Source organism: Oryctolagus cuniculus, chromosome 1, assembly GCF_964237555.1.
Source record: "Oryctolagus cuniculus chromosome 1, mOryCun1.1, whole genome shotgun sequence".
Taxonomy (NCBI): domain Eukaryota; kingdom Metazoa; phylum Chordata; class Mammalia; order Lagomorpha; family Leporidae; genus Oryctolagus; species Oryctolagus cuniculus.
Genome location: NC_091432.1, coordinates 110,370,420 through 110,389,353, shown reverse-complemented (window position 1 = coordinate 110,389,353; position 18,934 = coordinate 110,370,420). Strand labels below are relative to the sequence as shown.

Sequence of the window (18,934 nt, the reverse complement as noted above, 5' to 3'; positions counted from 1 at the left end):
TCTCTCCTTAGTAACTCTGCCTTTCAAATAAATAAAATAAATCTTGAACATTATATAATCCATAAGTACTTTTATACATATGCATATTGAATTCTTTGAGAGGAAAACTGAGGTAAGCAGGGAATTGAACACGATCATACAAGTCAGAAACAGCATACGCTGGGGATATATGCATATGATTTTGTACTGCTAAGCCATGCTATCTATCCAGCATCTACCTTAGTGCTTTCCCCATATATGCACTCTATTAAAATGGGTTACCTGTATATTGCAGTAATTTTTTTTGGAAATGAAGGAAACTTGAACAGGGAAGAAGTCATTGGGCTGTCCAGCAATGCTAAACTCCAGGCTGCCACTCTTATTTTTGGCATCAATCACTGGCAGACACCACTCCAAGGTATTTCGTCGACTGTCATGTCAGTATTCCCCATCGATCTCACCAATCACAGGTGCACCAACACCAGACCTGTCACAAGAAACATCGAGTTAACCGTCCGGAGCTAGAACTCCACACCAAGGAAAATCAATCCCAAATTTGATTATGCTCCTGAAATTCTGTCCTCTGGAACTGCAATTTTTGTGCAGTTCTAGAAAAAAATAGGCTTCCTAATAACTTCAAAGATCAAAGACCTGGCACTTTGACTAAGGGTTCCACTCAATTCCCTTTGTAGACAGCAGATACAGGCAAACACAGGTACTTAGCAGGTATGCTTGTGGGTTGTTCCAATTTAGACTAGATCTGGGAGTTGGCAGGGGACTGAGGTTGACAAATGTGTGAACTGGGGTATATTTCCAAAAACCCTGCATTAACAGTTTGCCGCCTTTTTAAGAAATTCAGTTCATTTCATAAAGACGGTTGAAGAAAAAGCAGGTTGATAATATTAAGGGAAAACTTAAGTACCAATAAAGATCAATTTATGTCTTTAAGAGGATGTGTTTTCAAAAGATTTTAAAATGTTTTCAAACTGACTGAATGAAGTCCACGCCAGTGGGCTTATGTGATTTACAATCTAGTAAGTGGACTGCAGTAAATGAAAGCACAATTAATTACCCCTGGGCAAAATAGAAACATGTCGGGAGAGAGATACATAAGTTGTCCTCAATCTGCAAGAGAACCAGGGCTAGTTAAGATGTACTTTGCACCCCCACGTGGGGCTGAGAGGCAGTGTCACCTACTCCTACACATTCTAAATTTACCAACTTTTAATTCACTAGCGACACTCAATGCTTGTTTAGGGGCAGAGTAAATAAGGGAGACAAAACGTTAAGGTTGGCATAAGAATATTAACTCTTCCTTACAGATTTTAATGTCCTTTTTTTTTTATGGTCCTTTCTGTCCTTGCTCAAATTTCTCATTCTGATACGTCAGTCTTAGACAATAGTAAACGTCTTACAGTCTCTTCTGGTGACTACTGCAAAATTTAACTAAGACACAGGAAACCACCATAACCACAATTATGGGGTAGATGGAGAAGCCTAAAAATTGTGGAATCCTAAAAATAGCCTGGTAAAATAAATCTTGACAAACAAAACCCCACCTGTCACCAACACCCAAATCCTACAATAGTTCAAGGCAGCCTTCTGTTGTTCCGAAAGAACAACTGAGCTGCGCAGACTAAGATGGTTACTCCATTAAAGGAAAACTGGTGGAGCCGGTGCTGTGGCATATGTGGGTGAAGCTATTGCCTACAGCGCCAGAATTCCATATGGGCCCAGTTCAAGTCCTGGCTGCACCACTTCTGATGCAATTCCCTGCTAATACGCCTGGAAAAGCATTGGAAAAGCATTGGAAGATGCCCCCAAGTGCAAGACCCAGAAGAAGCTCCTGGCTCCTGGCTCTGGATTGGCCCAGCTCTGGCCGTTGTGGCCAGAATCCCTGAACGGCAGATATCTCTCTCTGTGTGTAACTCTGCCTTTCACACAAATAAATAAATGTGCTTATTAAAACAAAAAGGGGGCAGCGTTGTGGCACAGGAGGTTAGGCCTCTGCCTGCCAGAATCCCATATGGGCACCAGTTCATGTCCTGGCTGCTCTTCTTCTGATCCAGCTCTCTGCTATGGCCTAGGAAAGAGAAGATGGCACAAGTACTTGGGCCCCTGCCCTCATGTGAGAGACCCGGAGGAAGCTGTTGGCTCCTGGCTTGGGTTGGCTCAGCTCCGGCCGTTGCGGCCATTTGGGGAGTGAGCCAGTGGATGGAAGACCTTTCTCTCTGTCTCTCCCTCCCTCTGTCTGTAACTCTACCTCTCAAATAAATAAAATCTTTAAAAAAAAAGAAAGGAAAACTAGTAATAAAGCACATTTTTAAAAACAGAAGTAACAGTGACTAAAACCAGATCTGACAATGTAAAGCCTTGAATTATTAAAAAGGGAAGAAAGGGGCAGACATCTTGTACAGCAGGTCAAGCCACTGCTTGGGACACCCACATCTCATGAAGTTCTTGGGATCCAGTCTCAGATACTCTGCTTCAATCCAGTCTCCTGCTATTACCCCTGGGAGACAGCAGAAGATGGCGCAAGTACTTGGGCCCCTGCCATTCATGTGGGAGACCCGGATGGAGTTGTTGGTTCCTGGCTTGGGCCTGGCCCAGCTGTGGCTATTGCGGGCATTTGGGGAGTGAACCTATAGATGGAAGGTCTGTCCCTCACTCTTAGTCACTCTGCTTTCAGATTAATTATTTTTGAAATTTAAGGGTCCAGCGTTGTGGCATGGTGGGGTAAGTCACTGCTTATCACAGTGCCAGTCTGAGTCCTGGCTACTCTGCTTCCAATCCAATATCATGCTAATGCACCTGGGAAGATAGTGGAAGATGACCCAGGTACCTGGCCTCCTGCCAGCTCACAAGGGAGATCTGGAAGAGTTCCAGGTTCCTGGCTTCCTTTGTGGCCATTTGGGAGTGAACCAGTGGATGGAAATCTCTTTCTCTGTTTTTTCCTCTCTGTCATTCTGCTTTTCAAATAATGAAATCTTTCATTTTTTAATTTTTATAGAGAGGGAGGGACATAGAGAGATATTCTCTATCTGCTAGTTCACTTCCCAAATGGCTGCAATGGTTGAGGCTCAGCCAGGCCAAAACCAGGAACCAGAAGCTGCTTCTGGATCTGTCACGTGGGCAGGGGGCCAAGGACACGGGCCATTCTACACTGCTCTCCCAGGCCACTAGCAGGGAGCTAGATTGGAACTGGAGCAGCTGGGACTCAAACTGGTGCCCGTATAGGATGCTGGCACTGCAGATGGCATCTTAACCCCCTGTGCCACAGTGCATGCCCTCAAATAATCAAATCCCGTTTTAAAAAAATATTTTATGTATTTATTTATTTTTAAAGACTTATTTATTTGAAAGGTAGAGTTAAAAAGAGGCGGAGGAAGAGATATAGAGAAGTCTTCCATCCACTGGTTTACTCCCCAAATGGCTGCAATGGTTGGAGCCAGCTTCTTCCGGGTCTCCCATGCAGGTACAGGGGCCCAAGCACTTGGGCCATCCTCCACTGCTTTCCCAGGCCATAGCAGAGAGCTGGATCAGAAGTGGAGCAGCCGGGTCTCGAACCCATGCCCATACGGGATGCTGGCAGTGCAAGCAGCGGCTTTACCCACTATGCCACGGTGCTGGCCCTTTATTTATTTGAGAGGCAGAGTTACATAGACAGAGAGAGGAAGAGACAGAGAGAATGGTTTTCCATCCTCTGGTTTACTCCCTAAATGGCCACCAACAGCCAAAGCTGAGGTGACCCGAAGCCAGAAGCCAGGTGCTTCTTCCAGGTCTCCCACATGGGTTCAGGGGCCCACACACCTGGGCTATCGTATACTGCTTCCCCAGGCAATAGTAGAGAGCTGATTCGGAAAAGGAGCATCTGGACTCAAACTGATGCCCATATGGGATGTCGGTGCCATAGGTAAAGGCTTAGCCTACTATGCCACAGCACCGGCACCAAATAATTAAATCTTAAAAAAAAAAAAAAACTTCTTAAATTTTAAGGGAACAAAACTACAAATTAAATTATTACCCTTTTTGGTCCTGCAACATAATTTTTTTCTGCAGAGCAATGTGACAGTAAAGGTGCACTAAGAGTACACTTGCAGGTACCCACAACTGCTCAATCTTGTGGGGGCTGGGAGATGATGAGTGGAGCTGGGAACTCACTGATGAACAGTGTACACTTACTGGAAACAGTACTGAGCAGATAAACCCAACACAGGGAGATTCCCTGTGATCCTAGACAGCAGGCCAGTTACGTGTACAACAGAACTTATGGCACTACATTTTTTAGGATGATAGACATTTTTGTTAGCATGATTGTACTGATGGTTTTACAGATCTATGTATGTCAATACTTACCAAGATACAATTTGTGTCGTTTACTCTATGTCAATTATACTTCAATAAAGCTGTTAGGAAATTTACTGAAACAAATGTAAATATCTTGTTCCCGTAAGAATCAACAGTTCCCTTAACCACATACGCTCATCTTTAGTGAAAGTTTACAGAATAACTAAAAAGGGAAATTCAATCTAACAGACTTCATTTCTCTGAAAGTTGCTCAACAAAATAGAGCAAGTTTGACTGACAAGTGGCTCCTCCTTCTGGACATCTTCATTACTACACAAACATGCTGAGGAGCAAAATCTGAAAACAGAGATGCAGAACTTAAAATAGGCTTTTTGGGGCCGGCGCCACTGCTCACTAGGCTAATCCTCTGCCTTGCAGCACCGGCACACCGGGTTCTAGTCCCGGTCAGGGCGCCGGATTCTGTCCCGGTTGCCCCTCTTCCAGGCCAGCTCTCTGCTGTGGCCCGGGAGTGCAGTGGAGGATGGCCCAGGTGCTTGGGCCCTGCACCCCATGGGAGACCAGGAGAAGCACCTGGCTCCTGCCTTTGGATCAGCGCGGTGCACCGGCCACAGCGCGCCAGCCACGGTGGCCACTGGAGGGTGAACCAACGGCAAAAGGAAGACTTTTCTCTCTGTCTCTCTCTCTCACTGTCCACTCTGCCTGTTTAAAAAAAAATAGGCTTTTTGGTTTGGCTTGAAAGTCAATAAAAACTTGGCCTTTCCAAAGTGTACAGCCCAGTGCATTGTGACTAGGGTGTGCAGTCTTGCAGACATTATCAAAATCAAGTCATAAAACATTTCCATCATCCCTGCGTCCTGTGGCAATCAAGTACCTTCCTCTCTACCACCTGACTTCTGTTAGTCATAGGGAGAGAATCACATAGTGGGTAGCCTTTTGCGTCTGCCTTCTTTCACAATTGGCATTTTTAAGAGGCAAAAGGAGTTTCAAAACCAGTTCTGTAAGCCCACTGTAGGGAACACAACTACACTGAAGACACCACTTACGGAAGTGGGATGGTGATAACCACGTCATTCAGTTCTAAATTATCTTCTTGTAGTTCATATTCTATATTGACATCACAGCCACTTCCACTTTCTGAAGGCCAGCAATTAGCTGAGGAGAAAAGCAAAGCCATCATTCCATAATTATTACAAAGAGTATAGAAAAGAAAGCAAATGAAATCTTATCGACAGGCTCACATCTACAAAATTTTAATGTAAATTATATTTAAAACAAGTTCTAAAATTAAAAATTAGAGACTATGATTAAACACCAAATCCATTTTCAAAATCCTTCAAGGCTTCCATGGCCCACAATCTAAACTTAAAATAGGGTACTGAATTTCATCATTTATTTTCAAAGTCAGAATTACAGAGAGAGGGAGAGAGAGATATCTTCCAATCTCTGGTTCACTTCCCTGATGGCTGCAATGGCCAGCACTGAGCCAGGCTGAAGCCAGGAGCTCTCCCACATGGGTGGCAGGGGCCCAAACCCTTAGGTCATATCCTAGGCCATTAGCAGGGAGTTGGGTTGATGGAAGTAGAGCAGCTGGGACATGAACCATACGGGATGCTGGTGACACGGATGGCGGCTTTACCTGCTATGCCACAATGCCTGACCCTACCTAATGAGATCCCAATTCTTTTGATTTTGATAAAAGATCATTTTGTCAAAAAGAACTTCACTATGACAATGAAGATAAGAGGGTATAAGCCAGAGCTTTTTTTAGATCTCAGTGCAGAGTAGCTTAGTCAAACAGGCCAGAGGCGCTTACTTGTCAGTGGAATAAAAGATTCTTCTGTGGTTTGTAGTCTCCACTTTAGCACCCCTACATCACTGTTGACTGGAAATGACTTCTCTGGATTCTTCAAGCCAATTAGAGACTCTGCAGTGAAAAGTTTTTTATCCACATTTGGATGGGTCTGGAATGACAAGGCAAACTGAGGTTCAGACACAGTAGACAGGAAACAAACTCTGGGGACAGCAGTTAAAATGCTGGTTGGGGGGACCAGCGCTGTGGCGCAGCAGGTTAAGGCCCTGGCCTGAAGCACCGGCATCCCATATGGGCACTGGTTGGAGACCTGGCTGCTCCGCTTCCAATCCAGCTCTCTGCTATGGCCTGGGAAAGCAGTAGAGGATGGCCCAGGTTTTTGGACCCCTATACCCTCATGGGAGACCCAGAGGAGGCATCTGGCTCCTGGCTTCGGATCAGCACAGCTCTGGCCATTGTGGCCAACTGGGGAGTGGAGTGGACCAGCGGATGGAGGACCTCTCTCTTTCTTCCTCTCTTCTCTCTGTGTAACTCTTTCAAATAAATAAATAAATCTTAAAAAAAGAAGAAGAAGAAGAAGAAGAAGAAGAAGAAGAAGAAGAAGAAGAAGAAGAAGAAGAAGAAGAAGAAGAAGAAGAAGAAGAAAAGATAGAAGCGCCGGGGAGAAGAGCGGGGCGGGGTGGGGGCAGGGTGGCCTCCAGGCCCGGGGTGGGGTGGGGGGGCATGGCTGTGCCTTCAGGGGCGTCAGCAGGAGTCAGGCTGTGGCTCCCACAGGCACCAGCATGCTGACCCCTGTCTTGGGGGTCTTTGGAGCCCTGGCTTCCAGGGGACCCTGGACTTTGGCTCCACATGTGGGACTGTCCCTCCAGCCGTGTCCACCCTCGGCTCTGGGCCAGCCAGGCTGGGCGCTCGACATCTGAAGCCGACACAGTGGGCTCCAAGCACCACACAGGCCCCCTTCCTGGTGCCTGGCGCTTCCCAGCCGTGTCCCCAAGCTGCAGCCTGCACGGGCCCGGCGCTGAGCCTCGGGTGCAGACGGGGCGCCCGTGGGGCTGGGCCCCAGGCAGGCTGGGGAGCTGGGAGCCTGTGTGTCCCCACCCCAGCGCCAGGCCCAGCTCGCCCTGCTGTCAGGGTCGCCCCGGGCTGAGGCCTTGTTGCCAGAACTGTGGGACCAGGCCCTGGCTCCACCTTCCCCCATCACGTGGGCTCCTGGGGGCAGGGGGCGGGGGGCGGGGGGAGATGGGCAGACCTGGCGCCCGCACCCCTGTCCTGGCCTCCGTGCACTAAAATTAAATTGAAAAAAAAAAATGCTGCTTGGAGACTGCAACAGCTAGAGTTGGGCCAGGCCAAAGCCAGGAGCCAGGAACTCCATCCAGGTGGCAGGGACCCTAGTACCTGGGGCAGTACCTGCTGCCTCCCAGGTACATTAGCAGGAAGCTCAATCAAGCACACAGTAGTCAGGTGCCGCAGCTTACTAGGCTAATCCTCTGCCTTGCGGCGCCGGCACACTGGGTTCTAGTCCTGGTTGGGGCGCCGGATTCTTTCTCGGTTGCCCCTCTTCCAGGCCAGCTCTCTGCTGTGGCCTGGGAAGGCAGTGGAGGATGGCCCAAGTGCTTGGGCCCTGCACCCCATGGGAGACCAGGAGAAGCACCTGGCTCCTGCCTTTGGATCAGCGCGGTGCGCCGGCTGCAGCGTGCCAGCAGTGGCAGCCATTGGAGGGTGAACCAACGGCAAAAGGAAGACCTTTCTGTCTCTCACTATCCACTCTGCCTGTCAAAAAAAAAAAAGGCACACAGTAACCATGACTTGAATCAGGCACACTGAAATCAGATACAGACATCCCAAGTGATGGTTTAATTTGCTGCACCACAGCACCTACTCCAACTTTTTATCTTAAATTTATTAATTTATTTGAAAGGCAGGGAGGGAGGGGGAGGGGGAGGGGGAGGGGGAGGGAGAGGGAGAGGGATCGTCTATCCACTAATTCACTCCCCCAATGGCTGAGATGGCCAGGGCTGGGCCAGACTTCATCTGAGTCTCCCAAGTGGGCGGCAGAATGGCACCAGTTACATCACACAAATAATTTTATGTGTTCTGTGGTAAATATAAGGAATGCTAGTTGAGACTGTGCTAGGTCTTTCACCTGCAGTTGTACCCCTCTCTTATCTTCGTTTTCTACATGAAGACGAATTCGGCCAAATTTGTCATCTGAGATCCTAAGCATGATCATTCCATGCAACTCCATATTCTGTAATCCTCCATCTCGTCCACAGGTTAGTGTGATCTTTTCTTCAATCTTCATATGTACACTATAAAGACAAAGTGATAAATTTGTTCAGAAAGGTAGAAGTCACAACAAACTCCCTTTCTTCAAGGATTAACAGTCAATAGCCATCAAAAAAAAATTTTTTTTTTCTAATTTGGAAGGCAGGGACAGATGGGAGAGTGATCTTGCATTTGCTGGTTCATTCACCAAATGCCTGCAATAGCCAGGGCTGGGCCAGGCCAAAGCAAAGAGCTACAACTCCATCCGGGTCTCCAACATGGATGGCAGGGACTCAACCACTTGAGTCATCATTTACTGCCTCCCAGGGTGTGTAACAGCAGAAAGCTGGATGGAAAGTGGGTTAGCTGGGACTCAAACCAAGCACTGTAACATGAGATGCAGGAATCCCAAATGGCAACCCAACTGCTGCACCACACATGTATCAGAATTTTAAAACATTTTTTTGGTTATGAATTTCAGGGGCATGTGAAGGGGTAAGGTCTCAATATTTATCTTCTTTTTGTTTGACAGGCAGGGAGACAAAGAAAGAGAGACATAAAAAGAGTTCTCATTTGCTGGTTCAGTCTCTAATATTCACATCAGCCAGGGCTGGGCCAGGTAAAATCTGGGAGCAAGGAACTCAATCCAGGCCTTCTATAGGGGTGACAGGGATCCCATCACCTGTTGCCTCCTGAGGTGCCCATCAAAAGGAAGCTAGAGTTCAGAGTTCAGCAAAGACTTGAACTCAGGCACTTGAAATGGGATGTGGGCATTCCTGCTAAAGCTTTAACTGATAGGTGAAACACCTGTCCCTAAAAACTTTTTAAATTTTATTTATTCAAGAGGCAGAGAGACAGAAAGAGAGAAAGCTCCCTTCTGTTAGTTTACTTCCCAAATTTCCAAAACAGCCAGAGCTAGGCCAGGTTCAAAGCCAGGAGCCAGGAACTCAATCCAGGTGTCCCACATGGGTGGCAAAACCCAACTACTTGAGCCATCACAGTTGCTCCCCAGGGTCTGTATTACCAGGAAGCTGAAGTCAGGAGCCAGAGATAGGAACTGAACCAAGGCATTCCAAACATGGAACAAAGGCATTCAAACCTGCAGCTTAACCACTAGGCCAAATGCCCACTCCCACAACTTTCAATTTTAAATGCTATTATATCTATCCAAATCAAAAACATTACACCCTTTGATCCAGTGGTTCTTCTCTAGAATTTATCCTATGAATCACTTCTCACCTATGTACAACACTGTACTAGATTATTCACTGAATAATTGTTTTGTAATAGCAAAAGTTTAGAAACAACTTCAGTACCCATTAATGAGGGCTGCTTAAATTAATGAAGGTATATCCGAGATCAGCACTGTGGTATAGCGGGTAAAGCCACTGCCAGCAGTGCTCCATTACTGATCCAGCTCTCTGCTGTGGCCTGGGAAAGCAGTAGAAGATGGCCCAAGTCCTTGGGCCCCTGCACCCTCCTGGGGGACCCAGAAGAAGCTCCTGGCTCCTGGCTTCAGATGGGCACAGCTCCGGCCATTGTGGCCATCCAAGGACTGAACCAGCAGACGGAAGACCTCTCTCTCTGCCTCTCCTTCTCTCTCTGTGTAACTCTGACTTTCAAATAAATAAATAAATCTTTTTTTTTTTTTTAAAAAAAAGGGTATATCCAGGCTGGCGGCGCGGCTCACTAGGCTAATCCTCCACCTGCGGCGCCGGCACAGGGGGTTCTAGTCCCAGTTGGGGCACCGGTTCTGTCCCGGTTGCTCCTCTTCCAAGTCCAGCTCTCTGCTGTGGCCCAAGCACATGGGCCCTACACCCGCATGGGAGACCAGGAGGAAGCACCTGGCTCCTGGCTTCGGATCAGCGCAGTGCGCTGGCCATAGCAGCCATTTGGGGGGTGAACCAACAGAAGGAAGACCTTTCTCTCTGTCTCTCACTAACTCTGCCTGTCCAAAAAAAAAAAAAAGGTATATCCATACAATGAATAGTAGAGAATTGTGAGGAAAGATAGTTAAAACAACCTTCTATTTGAAGACAACTTCAAACTTTTCAAACTTTAAAAAATATAAACTTTCCACACATATCCTTTCCTAGAATTTACCAGTTACCCATTTGTTTTATTATTCGCATCTGTATATTCTCTCTAAACATTACATACATATGCATATATCTGACTGTTTCCCTCTCCCAGAACCATTAAGATGCAGGTTATATACTTGTAAATCATATCCCTTTATTCTTTTTTTTTTAAGGTTTATTTATTTATTAGAGAGGCAGAGGCAGAGGCAGAGAGAGAGAGAGAGAATGAGAATCTTCTATCCGCTGGTTTACTCCCCAAAGGCTGCAACAGACAGAGCTGAGCTGATCCAAAGTCAGGAGCCAGGAGCTTCTTCTTCTGGGTCTCCCATGTGGGTACAGGGGCCCTAGGACTTGGGCCCTCTTTCATTGTTTTCCCAGGCCATAGCAGAGAGCTGGATCGGAAGAGGAGCAACCAGGACTTGAACTGGAACTCATATGGGATGCCGGCACTGCAGGAGGCAGCATTACCTGCTGTGCCACAGCGCTGGCCCTGTCCCTTTATACTTAAATATTTCAGTGTATATTAGTAATAATAAAGATACTTCTTAATAACAACCACAGGGGCCAGCGCTGCAGTGCCAGCATCCCATATGGGCACCAGTTCGAGTCCCTGCTGCTCCACTTCCAATCTAGCTCTCTGCTATGGCCTGGGAAAGCAGTAGAAGATGGTCCAAGTCCTTGGGCCCCTGCACCCACGTGGGAGACCCAGAAGAAGAAGCTCCTGACTCTGGATTAGCTCAGCTCTGGCCGTTACAGCCTTTGGGGAATGAACCAGTGGATGGAAGATTCTCTCTCTCTCTCTGCCTCTGCCTCTCTGCAACTCTGCCTTTCAAACAAGAAAGAAACTATAGCTAAAGGAAGATGAACAAAATAACAGGAGAACATAAAGTTAAAAAAAAAAAAACAACCACAGTACATCTTCACCTTCATAAATTTACATTGATGTAATACTTTTAGCTAATCTACCATCCATATGCCAATTTTATCAGCTGACCTACTCTTTTATGGTAGTACAGGATAGATCCAGCTAGGGTAGGGCACTGCATTTAGATATCATCTCTACAGCTTCAAATAAGGAAATCTTTATCTCCAAAATAATTCAGTGTAAAAAAACTAGAAACAAAGGAACCAAACAGTTCTTTAAAAAGGGGTAGGGGAGGACCAGCACTGTGGCGCAGTGGGTTAAAGCCCCAGCCTGCTGCACCTGCATCCCACATGGGTGCCGGTTCAAGTTCCGCCTGTTCCTCTTCTGATCCAGCTCTCTGCTAGGGCCTGGGAAAGCAGTAGAAGATGGCCCAAGTCCTTGAGCCCTCTGCACCTGCATGGGAGACCAGGAAGAAGCACCTGGCTCCTGGCTTCAGCTCAGTTCAGCTCTGGCCGTTGTGGTCATTTCGAGAGCGAACCAACGGAATGGAAGACCTCTCTCCCTCTAGCTCTGCTTTTCTTTATAACTCTGTCTTTCAAATAAATAATTCTTTTTTTTTATTGGAAAATGTTATTTTAATACAAATATTTTTTTTAACTTTTATTTAATGAATATAAATTTCCAAAGTACGATTTATGGATTACAATGGCTTCCCCCACATACCGTCCCTCCCACCCACTACCCTCCCCTTTCCCACTCCCTCTCCCCTTCCATTCACATCAAGATTCATTTTCGATTATCTTAATATACAGAAGATCAGCTTAGTATACATTAAGTAAGGATTTCAACAGTTTGCTCCCACACAGAAACATAAAGTGAAAAATAATAGATGATTTTTTTTAAATGATGATGAAATCAGATCAGACCTATTGTCATGTTTAATCCCAGTGAGAGTCAAGTTGGGAATTGATAATTTCTTTTCTTTTTTTTTTTTTTTACAGAGGATCAGTTTAGTATACATTAAGTAAAGATTTCAACAGTTTGCACCCCCATAAAAACACAAAGTGAAATATATTGTTTGAGTACTCGTTATAGCATTAAATCTCAATACACAGCACATTAAGGACAGAGATCCTACATGAGGAGTAAGTGCACAGTGACTCCTGTTGTTGACTTTACCAATTGACACTCCTGTCTATGGCATCAGTAGTCTCCCTATGCTCCGATCATGAGTTTCCAAGGCTATGGAAGCCCTCTGAGTTCTCTGACTCTTATCTTGTTTAGACAAGGTCATAGTCAAAGTGGAGGTTCTCTCCTCCCTTCAGAGAAAGGTACCTCCTTCTTTGAAGACCTGTTCTTTCCACTGGGATCTCACTCGCAGAGATCTTTTGCCAGAGTATCTTGGCTTTCCATGCCTGAAATACTCTCATGGGCTTTTCAGCCAAATCCGAATGCCTTTAGGGCTGATTCTGAGGCCAGAGTGCTAGTTAGGACATCTGCCATTCTATGAGACTGCTGAGTATCTCACTCCCCATGATGGATCACTCTCCCCTTTATTTATTCTATCGGTTAGTGTTATGTTTATGTGCTCCCTTTGACTCTTAGTCCTTTCATTATGATCAATTGTGAACTGAAATTGATCACTTGGAATAGTGAGATGGCATTGGTACATGCCACCTTGATGGGATTGAATTGGAATCCCCTGGTATGTTTTTAACTCTACCATTTGGGGCAAGTCAGCTTGAGCATGTCCCAAATTATACATCTCTTCCCTCTCTTATTCCCACTCTTATGTTTAACAGGGATCACATTTCAGTTAATTTTTAACACTTAAGAATAACTGTGTATTAATTACAGAATTAAACCAGTCATATTAAGTAAAACAGATGAAAAAACTACTAAGAGGGATAATGTATTAAGTTGTTCATTAACAGTCAGGGCTATGCTGATCAAGTCACCGTTTCCCATAGTGTCCATTTCACTTCAACAGGTTTCCTTTTTGGTGTTCAGTCAGTTGGCACCGATCAGGGAGAACATATGGTATTTGTCCCTTTGGGACTGGCTTATTTCACTCAGCATGATGTGTTCCAGATTTCTCCATTTTGTTGCAAATGACTGGATTTCGTTGTTTCTTACTGCAGTATAGTATTCTAAAGAGTACATATCCCATAATTTCTTCAAATAAATAATTCTTTAAAACAAACGAACAAAAAAAAAACACAGAGGACTGTATCACAAGACAACACAAGGTCCCATTTTACTCTCACTCCAGTTTACTATGCACAAGAGGTATTTCATTATTCAGAAGAGTCCCAACTCTAATACACAATGGTCTCCAACATCTTTTTAAAAAAGTGTGAAGGCTTTGTTTCATTCAGTGCATACGCAGAATAGCACAGAGCTTTAGCGAATCAAGAGACTTTTCGTGATGTAACCCTGTTCATTTCATGAAGAGCAGGACATGTAAATAACTCCTCTTTTATGCACACCTGGTAAAGGTATCTTTCCAGACTCATCTTTCACTTGACCTCAAAACCAACAACCACAGTAGAACGTCTGGGCTTTAAGTCAAGAAATCTGAGTCACTGGGGTGGGGGGTGTGGTGCAGCAGGTTAAGCCACCCCTTGCAGCACCAACATCCCTTATGGGTATTGGTTCGAGTCCTGGCTGTTCCACTTCTGATCCAACTCTCTGCTAATGTGCCCAGGAAAGCAGCAAAGGATGGTCCTAGTGCTTAGGCCCCTGCACCCATGTGGGAGACTCAGATGAAGCTCTTGGCTCCTGGCTTCAGCCTGGCCCAACTCAGGCCGTTATGGAATTTGGGGAATGAATCAATGAAAGATCTCTCTCTCTCTCTCTCTCTCTCTCTCTCTCTTGCTATAACTCTGGCTTTCAAGTAAATAAATAAATCTTAAAAAAAATAAACAAATCTGAGTCATGCATATGTGAACTTGATAACTACCACCTAAAAATGTCACCAGTCAATACCACAGTCCAGAGATAAAAGACAAACTATTCCATACCAAGTTCAAATATTTAAAAAGGAAAGCCTAATATGTTAATTTTTGGTTCAAGACATTTATAAATTTTAGATTAAAGGCTTAATTTGAACTCCTTATAGTTTAAGTAAAAAAAGATATGCTTGGGGCCGGTGCTGTGGCACAGCAGGTTAAAGTCCTAGCCTTAAGCGCCAGCATTCCAAATGGGCACCGGTTCTAGTCCTAGCTGCTCCTCTTCCAATTCCGCTCTCTGCTATGGCCTGGGAAAGCAGCAGAAGATGGCCCAAGTCCTTGGGCCTCTGCACCTATGTGGGAGACCTGGAAGAAGCTCCCGATTCCTGGCTTTGGATCAGCACAGTTCCGGCTGTTGCGGCCACCTTGGGAGTGAACCAGCAGATGGAAGACCTCTCTCTGTCACTACCCTTCTCTGTAACTCTTTCAAAAAAAAAAAAAAAAACTTAAAAAAAAAAAAGATATGCTAGGGGTTAGTGACATTCCATGTTGGAGTGCCAGTTCAAGTCCTGGTTTCTCTGCTTCCAGTCTTCCTGCTAATACCCCGGAAAGGCAGTGCGTCATAGTCCAAGTTCTTGGGACCTTGCCACCAATATCAAAGACCAGGATGGAGTTCCTGGTTCCTGGCTACAGCCTGAACCAGATCTGGCTGTTGCGGCTATAGAAGCAGTCAGTCTCTCTCTCTCTCTCTCTCTCTCTCTCTTTCTATCTCTCCTTCTACGTTGTTCTGTCTTTCAAATAAACACATTCACTAAAAAGAGAAAAACACACACAAAGAAAAGAGAAAAACACACCAAAATATAGTATGGAGTGAACACAGCTTTAGCTCCCTGATTCAAGTCCATCTTAGGATAAGCCACTGGGGCTTGTGGTACAGGAGGTTAAGCCTCCAGCTGGGATGCCGGCATCCCATATGGGTACCAATTCGAGTACTGGTTGTTCCATTTCTGACCCAACTCCCTGGTAATGTGCCTAGGAAGGCAGCAGAGGATGGCCCAAGTGCTTGGGCCCCTGCACCCACGTGGGAGACTCAGATGAAGCTCTTGGCTCCTGGCTTTGGTCTGGCCCAACATAGGCTGTTACAGACATTTGGGGAGTGAACCAGCAGATGGGTAATGTCTCTGTCTCTCTCTGCCTCTCCCTCTAACTCTTTCAAATAAATAAGTCTTTAAAAAATAAAATAACATGGTCTGTCCTTACTGAAAAAGTTACTGCTTACCTTTCCATATTAATAGGTGGAGTGGAACATGCACTTTGGCTGCTTCAGAGGTACGTTTGCCCATATTGGAGGACATGATAGTTTCCCCTTCAGATTTTAATTTGTCCACAAAATTATCTACTTCCTTTCCTTTGGCTCCAAGTTTCAAAGCTTTGCTGGGGCCTGAAGGCCTAAGTGGAAGAATACAAAAAAAAAAATTTTTTTAAAAACCCAAAACATTAACAACCCATATCAGTGAATTTCTCTACTTTAAGAGGAATGTAAACATCTCAAGGGAAAAACCCAAGCTTTTAGTGTTGGTAGGGAACTAGCCTATTCATGTTCTGACTTATAAATCTGTCCAAACTGCCAGCTGACAGGCACTATTAACATTCAAGCTTTGAGTACTCAAGGACCAATGGCATATTTTTATAATTACATAGGATCTGAAGAAAATTCTTTACCTTCCATCCAGATAAATGTACCTGTGCACAAACAAAATTATGCATATAATTTTAAGTAGTTCACACATTCCCCCTATAATCAATCCTTGAACATCAAAATTAAAACTCATCCCAGAAACAAGTTAAATACCTTTCCCTTTCCAAAATAAGATATGTCTCATAGGAAATTGAGGTCACAGGATTCTTTTACACAAAAGGAAAAACATGATTTATATTTCTCTTTTCTCCTTATATTTTGTGTAGTCAAATTTAACACTGCATCTGATTTCATCAAGTCTCATTATTTACAGCTTGCTTAGAAATCAGGTATCACTCCAGACACACACATACGGCCTTCACCCGGCATCTAGGGATACTGGTAATATACGGGGTTATACCTGGCTGGTGCAGGTGCCACCTTTGGTTTATCAGTTTCAATGATGGTCTCTGTGATCATGGCAGCTGTGCTGCCTCCAGACACTGCAGAGCTGCCAAATCCCCCAAATCCTGGAGCTTTTTTGCCCAGTCGCTCTGCATCTCTCCGGGCCTGTTGTAATTCCTTTGCTTTACGCCGCATCTCAGCCTTAGCTTCACGTTCTTGAGTCTATGGAAAGGGACATACACAGATGTAGTTTTGAGCACAATCTGTATTAGCAAGTAAAAACAAGAAACCCAGATTAGAGAAGACTGAGATAGACATTCTACCCAGCAGCCCCAAGATTTACCTCTCTGACTGCTCTGAAAACCTTCTCCTCATGAGAATCCATTTCTGTGAAGGTTCTGATCTGTGCCAGGTTAACATTCTCCCGATATCCCAGAGCAACAATTTCATCAAAAGCAAAAATCAAATCAAAACAGTGTTCAGATATTTCATTCTCTTCTAAGGCTCGGCAATATTCAGGGATCTAATCATGGACAGCAATGGAAAAGAATTACAATTTATCAGCATCTGTGTTTCCAAGTCTTATCCCTTTAAATATATAAATTCTAATAAACCTGAGTTCCTTTCTTAGCTCCTTTCTAGTCTTTATTTAAAGCAAGATTTTGGCATAAAGTCTTTGTGTTTCTGTGTATATCAGTAAGTTGTATCTAAAAAACATTAAAAACTATGCCAAATGTGTCAGATTAAGATAACTTCTTAAGAAGGGAGAAAAGAAGCAGTAGCTCCCATATTCTCTTCTGGGATACTTACAGACTAGAGGATATGCAATAAATGTCTGCTAAATGAATAAGGAGCTGCTAAAGAAAGCTGCAAATTCATAAAAATAATCCATTTTAGGGGAAGAAAGTTTCACTCAAAAACTGTCAGATAAAAAGTGGAAATGAAAATTACAGGACTCTTACCACTCTCGAGAAGAGCCTTAAAGTCTCCAAATCTTCCAGAATGTTGCTGTTTTTGGTAGTGATCAGTACCATGTACTGTTTCTCCATAGGCTGGTAGACATATCTCACACTCTCGGTCTCAACAAATGTATGTTGTTTTCCAGTGTTCATCAACTTTGGAAAAGCTGCTAATAAACCCTCAATCCGAGTTCGAGTCATTTCCACAAACTGTCGAGAAACAATAGCTTTTCCTGCTTTTGTGCAGACTGCTGCTGCCAACAGCACCTGCCAGGAACACATATATAAATAAGTACTAGTTAATTATTTCTTCACATTTGCTTTCTCAACTTCTCATCATCTTCCACAGAATGACACAATCGTTAGTGACATGACTACTAGCAGAGTGCTGACTCAGACTCCATCACTTTTCATTTCAGTTCATAAAACAAAGCAGAAGTAGAGGAAAATAAATCTGTTCTTCCTATTTTTCAAAAATGTACCTAAAGAAAAGTTTGTAGTTTTTGTTCCAAGTCTGTATCTACAGAGGTCTGATTATACAAATTAAAGGCATACGGGGGAGTGGTGGCAGTGCTGTGGCACAGCGGGTTAAAGCCCCAGCCTGCAGCGCCAGCATCCCATATGGGTGCTGGTTCGAGTTCCAGATGCTCTAGTTCTGATCCAGCTCTGTGTTATGGCCTGGGAAAGCAGTACAAGATGGCCCAACTCATGTGGGAGACCCAAAAGAAGCTCCTAGCTTCTGGCTTCAGATCAGCTCAGCTCTGGCTGTTGTGGTCATGTGGGGAGTGAACCAGCGGATGGAAGACCTCTCTCTCTCTGCCTCTCTGTGTAACTCTGACTTTCAGATAAATAAATCTTTGAAAAAAAAAAATGAAAGATAAGAACATATATTAGGCATATAGAGAGGAACAGAACAAAAAAAATTACCAATTCTAATTATTTTTTTTTTTTTGATAGGCAGAGTGGACAGTGAGAGAGAGAGACAGAGAGAGAAAGGTCTTCCTTTGCCGTTGGTTCACCCTCCAATGGCCGCCGCTGCAGCCGGCGCACCGCGCTGATCCGATGGCAGGAGCCAGGAGCCAGGTGCTTCTCCTGGTCTCCCATGGGGTGCAGGGCCCAAGCACCTGGGCCATCCTCCACTGCACTCCCTGGCCATAGCAGAGAGCTGGCCTGGAAGAGGGGCAACCGGGACAGAATCCGGTGCCCCGACCGGGACTAGAACCCGGTGTGCCGGCGCCGCAAGGTGGAGGATTAGCCTATTGAGCCACGGCGCCGGCTCACCAATTCTAATTATTAAGACACCAGTTAAGATGCCTATATCCCACACTGGAATGCCTGGGTTGGAGTTAAGACTCCAGATGTTTTTATTTTTTATTTATTTATTTATTTTGACAGGCAGAGTTAGACAGTGAGAGAGAGAGAGAGAGAGAAAGGTCTTCCTTTTTCCATTGGTTCACCCCCACAAATGGCCGCCACGGCCAGCACGCTGGGGACGACGGCACACTGCACCGATCTGAAGCCAGGAGCCAGGTGCTTCCTTCTGGTCTCCCCTGTGGGTGCAGGGCCCAAGGACCTGGGCCATCCTCCACTGCCTTCCAGGGCCACAGCAGAGAGCTGGAGAGGAAGAGGAGCA

The 18,934-nt window shown here is 45.0% G+C and overlaps 1 protein-coding gene across 1 annotated transcript; it reads right to left on the bottom strand.

Moving 5' to 3' along the window:
• On the bottom strand, positions 1–17,599 carry LOC100357184 (coatomer subunit delta-like). Its single transcript, XM_070065173.1, is given in 9 exon segments — positions 1–466; positions 5,331–5,439; positions 6,101–6,248; positions 8,241–8,406; positions 15,539–15,564; positions 15,567–15,708; positions 16,359–16,564; positions 16,686–16,865; positions 17,305–17,599. Coding segments are annotated over 9 exon segments (1,305 nt in total). The 5' UTR covers positions 17,584–17,599; the 3' UTR covers positions 1–417.
• Positions 17,600–18,934: the final 1,335 nt, after the last annotated feature.